The following is a 15,360-nucleotide window of genomic DNA, read 5'->3' as shown; positions in this document are numbered from 1 at the left end:
CTGAATCCAATTGAGCACATCTGGGACATCATGTCTCGCTCCATCCACCAACGCCACGTTGCACCACAGACTGTCCAGGAGTTGGCGGATGCTTTAGTCAAGGTCTGGGAGGAGATCCCTCAGGAGACCATCCGCCACCTCATCAGGAGCATGCCCAGGCGTTGTCGGGAGGTCATACAGGCACGTGGAGGCCACACACACTACTGAGCTTCATTTTGACTTGTTTTAAGGACATGTTGACAAAGTTGGATCAGCCTGTAATGTGGTTTTCCACTTTAATTTTGAGTGTGACTCCAAATCCAGACCTCCATGGGTTGATAAATTTGATTTCCATTGATAATTTTTGTGTGATTTTGTTGTCAGCACATTCAACTATGTAAAGAAAAAAGTATTTAATAAGATAAGAATATTTCATTCATTCAGATCTAGGATGTGTTTTTTTAGTGTTCCCTTTATTTTTTTGAGCTGTGTGTGTGTATATATGTATATATATATATATATTATACATATACACACACACCAAATTTATATATATATATAGCCCTTTCATCAGCTGATATCTCAAAGTGCTGTACAGAAACCCAGCCTAAAACCCCAAACAGCAGGCGATGCAGGTGTAGAAGCACGGTGGCTAGGAAAAACTCCCTAGAAACGCCAGAACCTAGGAAGAAACCTAGAGAGGAACCAGGCTATGAGGGGTGGCCAGTCCTCTTCTGGCTGTGCCGGGTGGCGATTATAACAGAACATGGCCAAGATGTTCAAATGTTCATAAATGACCAACACGGTCAAATAATAGTAATCACAGTGAACAGGTCAGGGTTCCATAGCTGCAGGCAGAACAGTTGAAACTGGAGGACAACAAGGAGTCATCATGCCAGGTAGTCCTGAGGCATGGTCCTAGGGCTCAGGTCCTCCAAGAGAAAGAGAGCATACTTAAATTCATACAGGACACTGGATAAGACAGGAGAAATACTCCAGATATAACAGACTGACACTAGCCCCCCGACACATAAACTACTGCAGCATAAATACTGGAGGCTGAGACTGGAGGGGTCAGGAGACACTGTGGCCCCATCCAATGATACCCCCGGACAGGGCCAAACGGGCAGGATATAACCCCACCCACTTTGCCAAAGCATAACCCTCTAGTGGTGTGGGGGCTATCTTTAACCACCAACTTACCATCCTGAGACAAGGCAGAGTATAGCCCACAAAGATCTCCGCCACGGCACAACCCAAGGGGGTGGCACCAACCCAGACAGGAAGACCACGTCAGTGACTCAACCCACTCCAGTGATGCACCCCTCCTATGGACGGCTTGGAAGAACACCAGTAAGCCAGTGACTCAGCCCCTATAATAGGGTTAGAGGCAGAGAATCCCAGATACATACATGTATGTATATATATATTTACACACACACACACATATGCCTCAGCATTTGTACATGGATGGATTGAGTTTGTTTTTGACTGTGACAGTGGAAACCAACAGGCTAATATTTCCAGTGGGTAAGCATCGGTCTTCTCCCAGCCAGGCTACATGAGGCGGGGTACACGAAAGCACCGTGCCACGCTTCTCCGGGAGTTACATAGGCGGTCCTCACTCACCGAGTGAGCCAGCGCCACAGCAGTTAAGGGACTTACCCGTGCCACTTGCCTGTGTCCAACCTCCAAGTGGCGCCCCTCTTTGCATCCTACGGACATGACCCTCCACGTAAATCGCCCGGCACCAACATTACTGGGAGTGGACACCTCTTATGGAGAGGACACAGTTATGATGCATGAAGAGACAGAGGGAGAGGTGTGTGTGTGTGTGTGTGTATATACAGTGCCTTGCGAAAGTATTCGGCCCCCTTGAACTTTGCAACCTTTTGCCACATTTCAGGCTTCAAACATAAAGATATAAAACTGTATTTTTTTGTGAAGAATCAACAAGTGGGACACAATCATGAAGTGGAACGACATTTATTGGATATTTCAAACTTTTTTTGATTTGTTAAAAAAGTTTGAAATATCCAATAAATGTCGTTCCACTTCATGATTGTGTCCCACTTGTTGTTGATTCTTCACAAAAAAAATAGTTTTATATCTTTATGTTTGAAGCCTGAAATGTGGCAAAAGGTCGCAAAGTTCAAGGGGGCCGAATACTTTCGCAAGGCACTGTGTGTGTGTGTGTGTATGTATGTATGTATGTATGTATGTATGTATGTATATATATGTATATGTATATGTATATATATATATATATATATATATATATATATATATATGTATATGTATATATGTATATATATATGTATATATATATGTATATATGTATATATATGTATATATATATGTATATACATATATATATGTATATGTATATATATATATATGTATATGTATATATGTATATATATGTATATATATATGTATATGTATATATATGTATATATATATGTATATATATATATGTGTATATATATATGTATGTATATATATGTATGTATATATATATATGTGTATATATATATATATATATGTATATATATGTATGTATGTATATATATATATGTATAAATGTATGTATATATATGTATGTATGAGAACCAGATCACCTCGTAGGGAGTGGATAGTCTGAGCGCCATGCATCAGCAATTGAAACCCCTTCAGGCAAATATGAGAATGTGGCATTTGTCATCAGGCGAAGGCAGGCCTGGGTCTCCACCAGCCAAGGGCTCATCATCAGGGGTTAGTCCCGAAGCGGAGTGCAAGGAGATATGAGTCGCCGCTCCACACCACAGCAGCCTGATGGCGCCTTTCAGCCAGAAGCAGCAGGACTGGAGCTCTGAAGCACTTTCTCTCTGGCCCTCTCTTTACCCACGCTGTTATTACAAGAGCAACAGCAGGCCAGTGCTTGAATGTCTACTCATTGATTCATGTCCGCTCGTTTATTCAGCTTTAAGAAACATTCAGAGGAATCTGATACTGCATCGGTAGTCCACTACTACCAGGATGTATGATTCATGATAACTCAAGTATTCATTCTGTACAAAATGCTTGATAGTCTTGGAAGTGTGCCCCTGAGCTGACCTCTGACTGCCCCCAGGTGGATTCCTGCATTATCGAAGGCCTGTTAACCCTGTCTGACCCTAACCAGCTGGCAGGCTGAGGGAAGGAGAGTTGCTAGCTTGACTATAGGCCAGACGGCTACCGAACAACACAAGGCTTATTAATTATGAATCAACACTGAAGACCTCCCTAAACAACTTCCACTCGTTTTAAAATAGATTCTTATTAACCCATCGACTTCACCCCCCCCTTTGTCGGACAAATCTACATTTTTTTTTAAATACCGCTTTACTGCTACATATACATACATACATTTTACATACACTGTACTTGTATATAAAGCAGTCAAAAATACATTACTAAACATAAGCTCTTCAATCCCAACCCTCAGCCACTCTCAGCCCATCCCACCATTCACCATAGACCACACTCTTAACAGTGGACTGTTGACTTCAGCCCTTGGGTCAGGAGTATGATATTATTCAGGCTTGCCTTTTCTAGTCTCCTAACTGCATTAGACCTGGGGTGTATTCAGTGACGTTAAACTTTTCAGATGGAATAAGGAACCGTGTCAGCTCTACTCATTCTCTGGCAATCATCTGTTCTACGTCATACCTTTTCTATCTACAGAAGAATGTTCTGTAACGTTACATCCTCCTGATCAGGCCCCAGTCTACACTGCTAGGCAAGCCAGGGAAAGTGATTGTCTATGGGCACCGCAGAGTGAAGAATGTGTCGTGATGGATTTATCACTTGGATAAAGGGTGGGCTGGGTAACAGGAAATGAGTTGGTAGTCTGCACAATCCTACTATTTCCTCCCTGTCTAAATGTAGCCTTCTGTACACCACTATGGGCATGTTGCTAGCTATAAGGGGGGAGGACTGGGGGGAGTGAGACGTGCTCGTACTGTCATGGATGCTATTAAGCTTCTCTCAGGACGATGTTTAGTCCCAAAAGCTAACTAGCCAAGATACTTTTTTATGTGCTCGCCAATAGATGCCAGAAGTGGATTGTTGTGGACCACTGTGTGTGTGTGTGTGTGTTTTATATTTATTAGTACTACCGTTTCAGTCTTATAGTGGTTCCCGTGTAGCTCAGTTGGTAGAGCATGGCGCTTGTGGGTTCAATTCCCACGGGGGACCTCTGAAAATGTATGCACTCACTACTGGAAGTAGCTCTGGATAAGAGCGCCTGGTAAATGTTACAGTACAACATCCCCCTCACCCTCACTGTTGTCTTACAGTACAGCATTCCCCTCACTGTTGTCTTACAGTACAGCATCCCCCTCACCCTCACTGTTGTCTTACAGTACAGCCTCACCCTCACTGTTGTCTTACAGTACAGCATCCCCCTCACCCTCACTGTTGTCTTACAGTACAGCCTCACCCTCACTGCCTTACAGTACAGCACCCCCATTGTCTTACAGTACAGCACCCCCTCTTTTCCCACTTCTTTGAGCACAGTGCAGCCAACAAAAGTCTTTCTCCATCCCCATACAGATACAGATCTCTCCTTTCTTTCCTCTTCTCCCTCGTTCAAGGCCATGTAAAATATGCGCTGTGAACGGCCCCCAGCCGCTTGACTGGGGTGGGCGGGTCGATGGACTCCTGTAAGCATCACATTTTATAACCAATCCTGAGTGGAGGAGGTCTGAGGGCCTGTATATGCATGGGCAGTCTGTCATTTCCACTCAATGGCATAATGAAGACTTAATGGACACCTCGGCCGAGTGGCAGTCTTGCCTAAACCCCTATTACTACTTACTGCACGTCACACACACCGTGGTGTTTGGCTCTATCACTCCAGGATGCTGCGCTCTCTATTTGACTGGGTCACTCTTATTCATTAGGGCTAGCATACATCTCGCTTAGTTCAGCCTGTATCACGTCCGGCTGTGATTGGGAGTCCCATAGTGCGGCGCACAATTGACCCAGCGTCGTCCGGGGTAGGCCGTCATTTGTAAATTAAAAATGTGTTGTTAACTGACTTGCCTAGTTAAAGGTTAAATAAAAAAACTTGTTACAGCCTCAATCTCTTCCTGGGTGGATGTTTGGACCGTCAGTGTTTACTGTCAGTATTCCCATTTTAGACTAGCTCATTATTCTAAGTGGAGACCGGTGGATGTCCATGGTAGATAAGATGACAACTGTAGACTTGAGGGATGGGGAGGAGGAGGCTCTCCCCCCTCTTAGTAGAGCCCAGGGAGAGTGAGAAGCCGTGTCGGTGTAAGACAATACGAGTTGGTCTTCACTGGATAATACAACTCGCTAGCTCCAGTTAAATAATGAGTCAGGGAATGCTCATTAGATGGTGCTGGGAGTCTCCTGTACGTAGGTAGCACAACCTTCTCCCAGGTTGTTGACTAGGAGTCTTGTTGAGGTGAGCGTCAGGGGGTGAAGTGGTGCTGTTGTGTAAATGAGGCCTGTGGAGTACTGCTACGTCTGGGCCCTCCGTCCTCCTCCGCCGGTATCAGCTGCTAGCTAATGACTTCCCCTGAGCTAGAGAGCCTCCGCCTCCTCTTCCTCCTCGTTCTCTTTGCCGTCAGCCCACTAGAGCTGAGAACACGATGACCATGGAGAACACCAGGCTTGGTCACAAGATGCCTCACGAACATACCATCCAACTACAGATGTTGAGGTTTCGCTTGTTCTCTCTCACTACTTATCTGCAGATTGATGGTTTGTTTAACCATGTTACATTTCTTTAGTGATAGTTTCATAATAGGACCAATGTTGACTGATTTGATGATTTTTCAACGCCAATACCGAACATTGGAGGAACAAAAAAAAACAATACCGATTAATCGGCCTATTTTATTATGATTTTTTGTAATAATGACAATTACAACAATACTGAATGAACACTTATTTTACCTTAATATAATACATCAATAAAATCAACTTAGCCTCAAATAAATAATGAAACATGTTCAATTTGGTTTAAATAATGCAAAATCGAAGTGTTGGAGAAGAAAGTAAAAGTGCAATATGTGCCATGTAAGAAAGCTAACGTTTAAGTTCCTTGCTCAGAACATGAGAACATATGAAAGCTGGTGGTTCCTTTTAACATGAGTCTTCAATATTCCCAGGTAAGTTTTAGGTTGTAGTTATTATAGGAATTATAGGACTATTTCCCTCTATACGATTTGTATTTCATATACCTTTGACTATTGGATATTCTTATAGGCACTTTAGTATTGCCAGTGTAACAGTATAGCTTCCGTCCCGCTCCTCACTCCTACCTGGGCTCGAACCAGGAACACATCGACAACAGCCACCCTCGAAGCAGCGTTACCCATGCAGAGCAAGGGGAACAACTACTCCAAGTCTCAGAGCGAGTGACATTTGCACCCTGCTAACTAGCTAGCCATTTCACATCGCTTACACCAGCCTAATCTTGGGCGTTGATAGGCTTGAAATCATTAAACAGCGTAATGCTTGAAGCATTGCGAAGAGCTGCTGGCAAAACGCACTAAAGTGCTGTTTGAATGAATGCTTACGAGCCTGCTGGTGCCTACCACTGCTCAAATCCATAGACTTAATTATAACATAACACACAGAAATACGAGTCTTAGTTTCCGTATTCGACGATATTAATGACCTATCATCTCAAACAAAACATTACATTTTTTTCAGTGAAATACGGAACCGTTCCGTGTTTTATCTAACGGGTGGCATCCATAAGTCTAAATATCCCTGTTACATTGCACAACCTTCAATGTTATGTCATAATTACGTAAAATTCTGGCAAATTAGGCGGCCCAAACTGTTGCATATACACTGACTCTACTTCACCTGGTTAATATTACCTGCTAACCTGGATTTCATTTTGCTAAATATGCAGGTTTAAAAATATAAACTTCTGTGTATTGATTTTAAGAAAGGCATTGATGTGTTAATGGTTAGGTACAGTCGTGCAACGATTGTGCTTTTTTTCCGCAAATGTCCTGTTGTTAAATCACCCCAGTTTGGCGAAGTTGGCTGTCTTTGCTAGGAAGAAATAGTCTTCACACACTTCGCAACGAGCCAGGTGGCCCAAACTGCTGCATATACCCTGACTCTGTTGCAAGAGAAGTGACACAATTTTCCTAGTTAAAAGAAATTCATGATTGGTTGTTTTTTATAAGATAAGTTTAATGCTAGCTAGCAACTTACCTTGGCTTCTTACTGCATTTGCGTAACAGGCGGGCTCCTCGTGAGGCAGGTGGTTAGTGTTGGACTAGTTAACCGTAAGGTTGCAAGATTGAATCCCCGAGCTGACAAGGTAAAAATATGTCATTCTGCCCCTGAACAAGGCAGTTAACCCACCGTTCCTAGGCCTAGTTAAATAAAGATGCAAAAAAAAAGAAACCTGAAATCGGCGTTAATTAATCGGCCATTCCGATGAATCGGTCGACCTCTAGTTGAAACCCATACAATCTCACTAAGCCAGGTCGTCATTGAAAATAAATTTAAAAAAATTCTTCACAAAGTTGGATCAGAACAATGTAAACTGTGTTGCTAGATGCAAATAAACTCTTAAATGTAGCCCCCCCCCCCCCCCCCCAATTTAGAGATTCCTATCGAAGAGGGTATCCATCAGTCCTGTTTAATCTCTGTAGCCCGTGCCTGCTCCGATGCCCCTTTTGGCAGCACACACTCACTCAAACACAACCTCTCTCTCACGAACACACAATTACCCTCTTTTGCTGACACACATGCATATATACAGTTGAAGTTTAAATATATTTGGCTAAGGTGTATGTAAACTCAGTTTTTCACAATTCTTGACATTTAATCCTAGTAAAAATTCCCTGTCTTAGGTCAGTTAGGATCACCACTTTATTTTAAGAATATGAAATGTCAGAATTGTAGTGGAGAATTATTTTATTTCAGCTTTTACTTCTTTCATCACATTCCCAGTGGGTCAGAAGTTTACATACACTCAATTAGTATATGGTAGCATTGCCTTAACATGGGTCAAACGTTTTGGGGAGCCTCCCACAAGCTTGCCACAATAAGTTGGGTGAATTTTGGACCATTCCTCCTGACAGAGCTGGTGTAACTGAGTCAGGTTTTGTAGGCCTCCTTGCTCACACACGCTTTTTCAGTTCTGCCCACAAATTTTCTGTAGGATTGAGGTCGGGGCTTTGTGATGGCCATTCCAATACCTTGGCTTTGTTGCCCTTAAGCCATTTTTCCACAACTTTGGAAGTATGCTTTGGGTCATTATCCATTTGGAAGACCCAATTGCGACCAAGCTTTAACTTGTGATGTCTTGAGATGTTGCTTCAATATATTCACATCATTTTCCTACCTCATGATGCCATCTATTTTGTGAAGTGCACCAGTCCCTCCTGCAGCAATACACCCCCACAACATGATGCTGTCACCCCTGTGCCTCACTGTTGGGATGGTGTTCCTTTGGCTTGCAAGCCTCCCATTTTTCCTCCAAACATAACGATGGTCATTATGGCCAAACAGTTACATTTTTGTTTCATCAGACCAGAGGACATTTCTCCAAAAAGTACAATCTTTGTCCCCATGTGCAGTTGCAAACCGTAGTCTGGCTTTATGGGGGTTTTGGAGCAGTGGCTTCTTCCTTGCTGAGCGGCCTTTCAGGTTATATCGCTATCGTACTCGTTTTACTGTGGATATAGATACTTTTGTACCTGTGTCCTTCAACATCTTCAAGGTCCTTTGCTGCTGTTCTGGGATTGATTTGCACTTTTCGCACCTAAGTACATTAATTTCTAGGAGACAGAACGCGTCTCCTTCCTGAGTGGTATGACGGCTGCGTGGTCCCATGGTATTTATACTTGCGTACTATTGTTTGTACAGATGAACGTGGTACCTTAAGGCATTTTGAATTTGCTCCAAAGGATGAACCAGACTTGTGGAGGTCTTCAGGTCTTGGCAGGTTTTTTTTGTTTTGATTTTCCCATGATGTCAAGCAAAGAGGCACTAAGTTTGAAGGTAGTCCTTGAAATACATCCACAGGTATACCTCCAATTGACTCAAATTATGTCAATTAGCCTATCAGAAGCTTCTATAGCCATGACATTATTTTCTGGAATTTCCCAACCTGTTTAAAGGCATAGTCAACTTGGTGTATGTAAACTTCTGACCCACTAGAATTGTGATCGTGAAATAATCTGTCTAAACGCACAAATAATTTTTCCAACAATTGTTTATCTCACTAAGTAGATGTCCTAACCCGACTTGCCAAAACTATAAATTGTTAACAAGAAATTTGTGGAGTGGTTGAAAATGAGTTTTATTGACTCCACCCTATTTGTATGTAAACTTCTGACTTTAACCGTGTGTATATCTATATATCTCACACACACTTTCTGCCTGGCACTCAAAGTGGGTCAGGCTTTTCCACTCAATTGCGTGTTCTCGGCCCGGGCTCCGTAAGCCCCCGCTAAGAGGCTAAAGTTGGCGAGGCTAAAGTTTTCCATTAAAGTTGTTGGTCTGGTAATGCTCGACCACTCGTCAGTTTTATCCCCCTTTGTCCGTTATTTACAGCCCTTGCTGCATTCCCTTCACCCTCATTCACCTTCACTGTCTTGTTCTGAAATGTGTGTGAAACATTGTGTTAGAGTGAATCTGCCAGAGCAGGGCACTCCACAGCTTTGCTCATCTTGAACCTTTAATGTTTGGGATGCTAGGTGATTAGTTAATCAGTGATTCTGCGCAGTGCTTTGCCGGTCCTTTTGAATGCACTTGGGGAGGGTGAGAGACACGACATCGTCAGAGTGGGTTGAGGGGGACAGGCAGGTTGGCCCACACTCTCACAGAGCATTACTGATGGGCTGAACCTGTGGCCTTCGGTAGAGGGCTAGATGGGGGTGTAGGGTGAACACTGACTCTAACCTTGGCCTGTCAGTTAATTTTGAGAGAGTGGGTTCACACTGAGGTTGAGGCCTTGATGCTCTGCTCAGGTCATAATGTCTCCCTGTCATGTCTCTCTCTTCCTCCAGGGAGCCGACAAGGAGCGGAAAGGACCGGACGGCCAGAGCGCCTTCGAAGCCGCAGAGACCGACGCCATCAAGGCTCTCCTCAAGTGAGACGGGAGCCTAGAAGGGACGGACGGATGCAGCAGTGGTCCCCCAGACAGACAAGATGGACACACCCCTTCCCCCGACCTCTGTCTTTAGCACTGCTTTGTCTGTGTTTTTTGGATTTCCCTTTTTGTTTTTTAAAGTTGTAGGGATTCTCTCTTCTTGCCTCTTCAGTAGCCATTGACTAGATGGACTTGTCAATCATGTCTCCCTTAGGGACCAAACACCGAGGGGAAAAGCACCCAGACTTGGACCTTCCCTGAACACACAAGGATGCAATGTAAACATTTATAGAGCTTAGCGCTTAAATATGATCGCTCTCAAGTCCTGTGTGCACTCCTTTCACAAAGATGTTGGCAGAAAAAATGGAGACATTCAATAGTGTTCAATTTTGTGGCCTGTTTTCAATATTGTAAGACCACTTGGTTATATTCATCTTCCAAACATCAGTTGTGCTAGATGGAGAACGGTTGTAAAGATATTCTATTAGTCCAGTAAGAGGCCTCTTTCCCCTGGCTGTGTGCTGTAGCTCTTCTCTGTAGACCTGACTGGCTAACTGTCCAGCGCTTCAACTAGGGGGGTTTGTACTGTATGAGAGGGTAGGTCCTGTTTAGGCTGCTAATAATATTGGTTACCCACTCTATGTAACCCTCTACTGATAATATATCACACTAAACATTATTGACCAAGGTTACTCTAACGTATAATAATAGCGTAAATACCCCCTTGACCAATCACCACGTTGGCATTACAAAATGTATGTAAAAAAACAAAATTGATGTATCTGTTACTTATTAAAACATTGCTGTGTAGTGATGGCATTATGTCAACATTGGCCATTATGCAATTTAGAATTGCATAATATTCCCTTTGAGTGAGTTTTGAACATGTTCTGGTCTGCAATCCTTTGTTGCCGCTGTCTGTTTTCTATTAGATGAATGGGTGGGTTTAGGGTTCAAACTGTGGATCGGGGAAATGATCGTCCTCTCGCTCTCTGGGTTTGATTAACCTGCCGGCTCTGCTGCATTTCAGAACTTCCTCTGCTTCTACTGCTACGCTCTCCAAAATGGCTGCCTTCCTCTTTTGGTTGCTTTCAAATAATTACAATGCAATGAAAACAAAATACGAAACGCTTTCTCTCTGGCATCGTTGTGAGGAAAAGGCTGTGAACTGAAATAAAAAAATCTTAATATTATTCTCTTCGTGTGGTAATCCATTGATTTTGTTTTCTGACTGAAAAGTTGACAATACCAGCAGTCTTTCAAATAGAAAAACACTCATTGACTCTGCTCTTAGAACGGACACTTCTGAGCGGTGAACACACTTAACTGTAATCTATATTAGTTCCTTTGTATACACGTCTCGGCACACACTTACTTGCAAGACTGCAATCCATACTAGATGCCCTCCATCTTAATGACTTGAGTATTGCTTGTCTTTGTCAAACTGTCAGCAGCAAAGCCCTCCTCCAGCTGTGTCTGAGCCTGGAGCACAGTGTGTTGTCCTGAATGAATAACAAGCAGCAGCTATTGATTCCTCATTATACTGTCTGGGCTCTCTGAGTGGTGAGATTGTCTCTGGCAGGGAAAAAAAATGACTTGCTCATATTGTTCTCTGACTGCTGCCTCTTTAGAGTGCCCTCGGTCCCAGGTGAACTAGCTAGCTCTCCCTGCTTAGTTGATGACTAACACCTAGCCAGTTGCCTCCCATTGGGTAAAGGGCCAATGGAACACTATCCAAGGTCTGTTGCTCTCTCCGGGCTATAGGATGACGTTAGAAAATAAAGGCTGAGGTTTGAGGAAGGGATGTTTAACTTCTTTGACATCTTGGCATTTGATTTTCCCTTCGTTGGTGTCTTTTTGTTCATATCCTTCGGCTTCTCAATGCAAATCAGGCCGTGTTCATGAGCTTGACCTGAACGAAGTCTCCCTTTTCAACTCACATAGGCCTGTGTCTTTCAGGAGGTGAATGAGGAATCTTAATGGTATGGGGGAGTATGGCCATTGAATTGCTTCCCTGACGCTTGTAGACATGGGTCACCTACCAGGCACATTGCTCTGTACAGAGGAGGGCTGAGAGCATGACATCAGTCTGAAATATACAACAATGTGCTGTGACGGCAGGGCCCAGGTCTTTTTCATATTTCACTAAATGACGCATGGCTTAATGAAGAGCCAGTTTTGTACCGTCTGAGATCATAATCTGCTTTCTCATCCCTACACATTGCATGTTATGTTCTGATCCCTGACTGTCAATGGAATACCGTGGACCAGCTCGGGGAACCCCTCCTGGCCCATTGGCCATCACTTGACACACACCTCATCTAAAACAATGGTCTTATCGAAAAGAGCTGCACACTGGAACAGTGCTAATGTACATGTTTGTGAAGTATATTGAGTATGGCTGAAGTGGCTGGGCTGGCTGATATCCAATGGTGCTTCTGTTATAGAAGTGGGCGGGCTGATATCCAATGGTGCTTCTGTTATAGAAGTGGGCGGGCTGGCTGATATCCAATGGTGCTTCTGTTATAGAAGTGGGCGGGCTGATATCCAATGGTGCTTCTCTTATAGAAGTGGGCTGGCTGGTATCCAATGGTGCTTCTGTTATAGAAGTGGGCGGGCTGGCTGATATCCAATGGTGCTTCTTTTATAGAAGTGTACGGGCTGGCTGGTATCCAATGGTGCTTCTGTTATAGAAGTGGGTGGGCTGGCTGATATCCAATGGTGCTTCTGTTATAGAAGTGGGTGGGCTGGCTGATATCCAATGGTGCTTCTGTTATAGAAGTGGGCGGGCTGATATCCAATGGTGCTTCTGTTATAGAAGTGGGCGGGCTGGCTGGTATCCAATGGTGCTTCTGTTATAGAAGTGGGCGGGCTGGCTGATATCCAATGGTGCTTCTGTTATAGAAGTGGGCGGGCTGATATCCAATGGTGCTTCAGTTATAGAAGTGGGCGGGCTGGCTGATATCCAATGGTGCTTCTGTTATAGAAGTGGGCGGGCTGATATCCAATGGTGCTTCTGTTATAGAAGTGGGCGGGCTGGCTGATATCCAATGGTGCTTCTGTTATAGAAGTGGGCGGGCTGGCTGATATCCAATGGTGCTTCTTTTATAGAAGTGTACGGGCTGGCTGGTATCCAATGGTGCTTCTGTTATAGAAGTGGGTGGGCTGGCTGATATCCAATGGTGCTTCTGTTATAGAAGTGGGTGGGCTGGCTGATATCCAATGGTGCTTCTGTTATAGAAGTGGACGGGCTGATATCCAATGGTGCTTCTGTTATAGAAGTGGGCGGGCTGGCTGGTATCCAATGGTGCTTCTGTTATTGAAGTGGGCGGGCTGGCTGATATCCAATGGTGCTTCTGTTATAGAAGTGGGCGGGCTGATATCCAATGGTGCTTCTGTTATAGAAGTGGGCGGGCAGGCTGGTATCCAATGGTGCTTCTGTTATAGAAGTGGGCGGGCTGGCTGATATCCAATGGTGCTTCTGTTATAGAATTGGGCGGGCTGGCTGATATCCAATGGTGCTTCTGTTATAGAAGTGGGCGGGCTGATATCCAATGGTGCTTCTGTTATAGAAGTGGGCGGGCTGGCTGATATCCAATGGTGCTTCTGTTATAGAAGTGGGCGGGCTGATATCCAATGGTGCTTCTGTTATAGAAGTGGGCGGGCTGGCTGATATCCAATGGTGCTTCTGTTATAGAAGTGGGCGGGCTGGCTGATATCCAATGGTGCTTCTTTTATAGAAGTGTACGGGCTGGCTGGTATCCAATGGTGCTTCTGTTATAGAAGTGGGTGGGCTGGCTGATATCCAATGGTGCTTCTGTTATAGAAGTGGGTGGGCGGGCTGATATCCAATGGTGCTTCTGTTATAGAAGTGGGCGGGCTGGCTGGTATCCAATGGTGCTTCTGTTATTGAAGTGGGCGGGCTGGCTGATATCCAATGGTGCTTCTGTTATAGAAGTGGGCGGGCTGGCTAATATCCAATGGTGCTTCTGTTATAGAAGTGGGCGGGCTGGCTGATATCCAATGGTGCTTCTGTTATAGAAGTGGGCGGGCTGGCTGATATCCAATGGTGCTTCTGTTATAGAAGTGGGCGGGCTGGCTGATATCCAATGGTGCTTCTGTTATAGAAGTGGGCGGGCTGGCTGATATCCAATGGTGCTTCTGTTATAGAAGTGGGCGGGCTGGCTGATATCCAATGGTGCTTCTGTTATAGAAGTGGGCGGGCTGATATCCAATGGTGCTTCTGTTATAGAAGTGGGCGGGCTGGCTGATATCCAATGGTGTTTCTGTTATAGAAGTGGGCGGGCTGGCTGATATCCAATGGTGCTTCTTTTATAGAAGTGTACGGGCTGGCTGGTATCCAATGGTGCTTCTGTTATAGAAGTGGGTGGGCTGGCTGATATCCAATGGTGCTTCTGTTATAGAAGTGGGCGGGCTGATATCCAATGGTGCTTCTGTTATAGAAGTGGGCGGGCTGGCTGATATCCAATGGTGCTTCTGTTATAGAAGTGGGCGGGCTGATATCCAATGGTGCTTCTGTTATAGAAGTGGGCGGGCTGGCTGGTATCCAATGGTGCTTCTGTTATAGAAGTGGGCGGGCTGGCTGATATCCAATGGTGCTTCTGTTATAGAATTGGGCGGGCTGGCTGATATCCAATGGTGCTTCTGTTATAGAAGTGGGCGGGCTGATATCCAATGGTGCTTCTGTTATAGAAGTGGGCGGGCTGGCTGATATCCAATGGTGCTTCTGTTATAGAAGTGGGCGGGCTGATATCCAATGGTGCTTCTGTTATAGAAGTGGGCGGGCTGATATCCAATGGTGCTTCTGTTATAGAAGTGGGCGGGCTGGCTGGTATCCAATGGTGCTTCTGTTATTGAAGTGGGCGGGCTGGCTGATATCCAATGGTGCTTCTGTTATAGAAGTGGGCGGGCTGATATCCAATGGTGCTTCTGTTATAGAAGTGGGCGGGCTGGCTGGTATCCAATGGTGCTTCTGTTATAGAAGTGGGCGGGCTGGCTGATATCCAATGGTGCTTCTGTTATAGAAGTGGGCAGGCTGGCTGATATCCAATGGTGCTTCTGTTATAGAAGTGGGCGGGCTGATATCCAATGGTGCTTCTGTTAAAGAAGTGGGCGGGCTGGCTGATATCCAATGGTGCTTCTGTTATAGAAGTGGGCGGGCTGATATCCAATGGTGCTTCTGTTATAGAAGTGGGCGGGCTGGCTGATATCCAATGGTGCTTCTGTTATAGAAGTGG

The 15,360-nt window shown here is 44.6% G+C and overlaps 1 protein-coding gene across 6 annotated transcripts in view; it reads left to right on the top strand.

Annotated features, from left to right (window-relative positions):
- LOC110490487 (myotrophin) overlaps nucleotides 1-11,295 on the top strand; it is a 73,081-nt gene extending 61,786 nt beyond the window's left edge. For all 6 annotated transcript variants that reach the window (XM_090200777.1, XM_090200778.1, XM_090200780.1 and 3 more), the window contains one exon: nucleotides 10,020-11,295. In XM_090200777.1, the coding sequence (XP_090056903.1) occupies nucleotides 10,020-10,106 (87 nt within the window). In that variant the 3' untranslated portion in view covers nucleotides 10,107-11,295. The remainder of the gene's footprint in view (nucleotides 1-10,019) is intronic.
- Nucleotides 11,296-15,360: the final 4,065 nt, after the last annotated feature.

This window comes from Oncorhynchus mykiss, chromosome 15 (genome assembly GCF_057628025.1).
Source record: "Oncorhynchus mykiss isolate SJ-2025 chromosome 15, ASM5762802v1, whole genome shotgun sequence".
Taxonomy (NCBI): Eukaryota; Metazoa; Chordata; class Actinopteri; order Salmoniformes; family Salmonidae; genus Oncorhynchus; species Oncorhynchus mykiss.
This window is presented reverse-complemented; position numbering and strand designations above follow the sequence as displayed.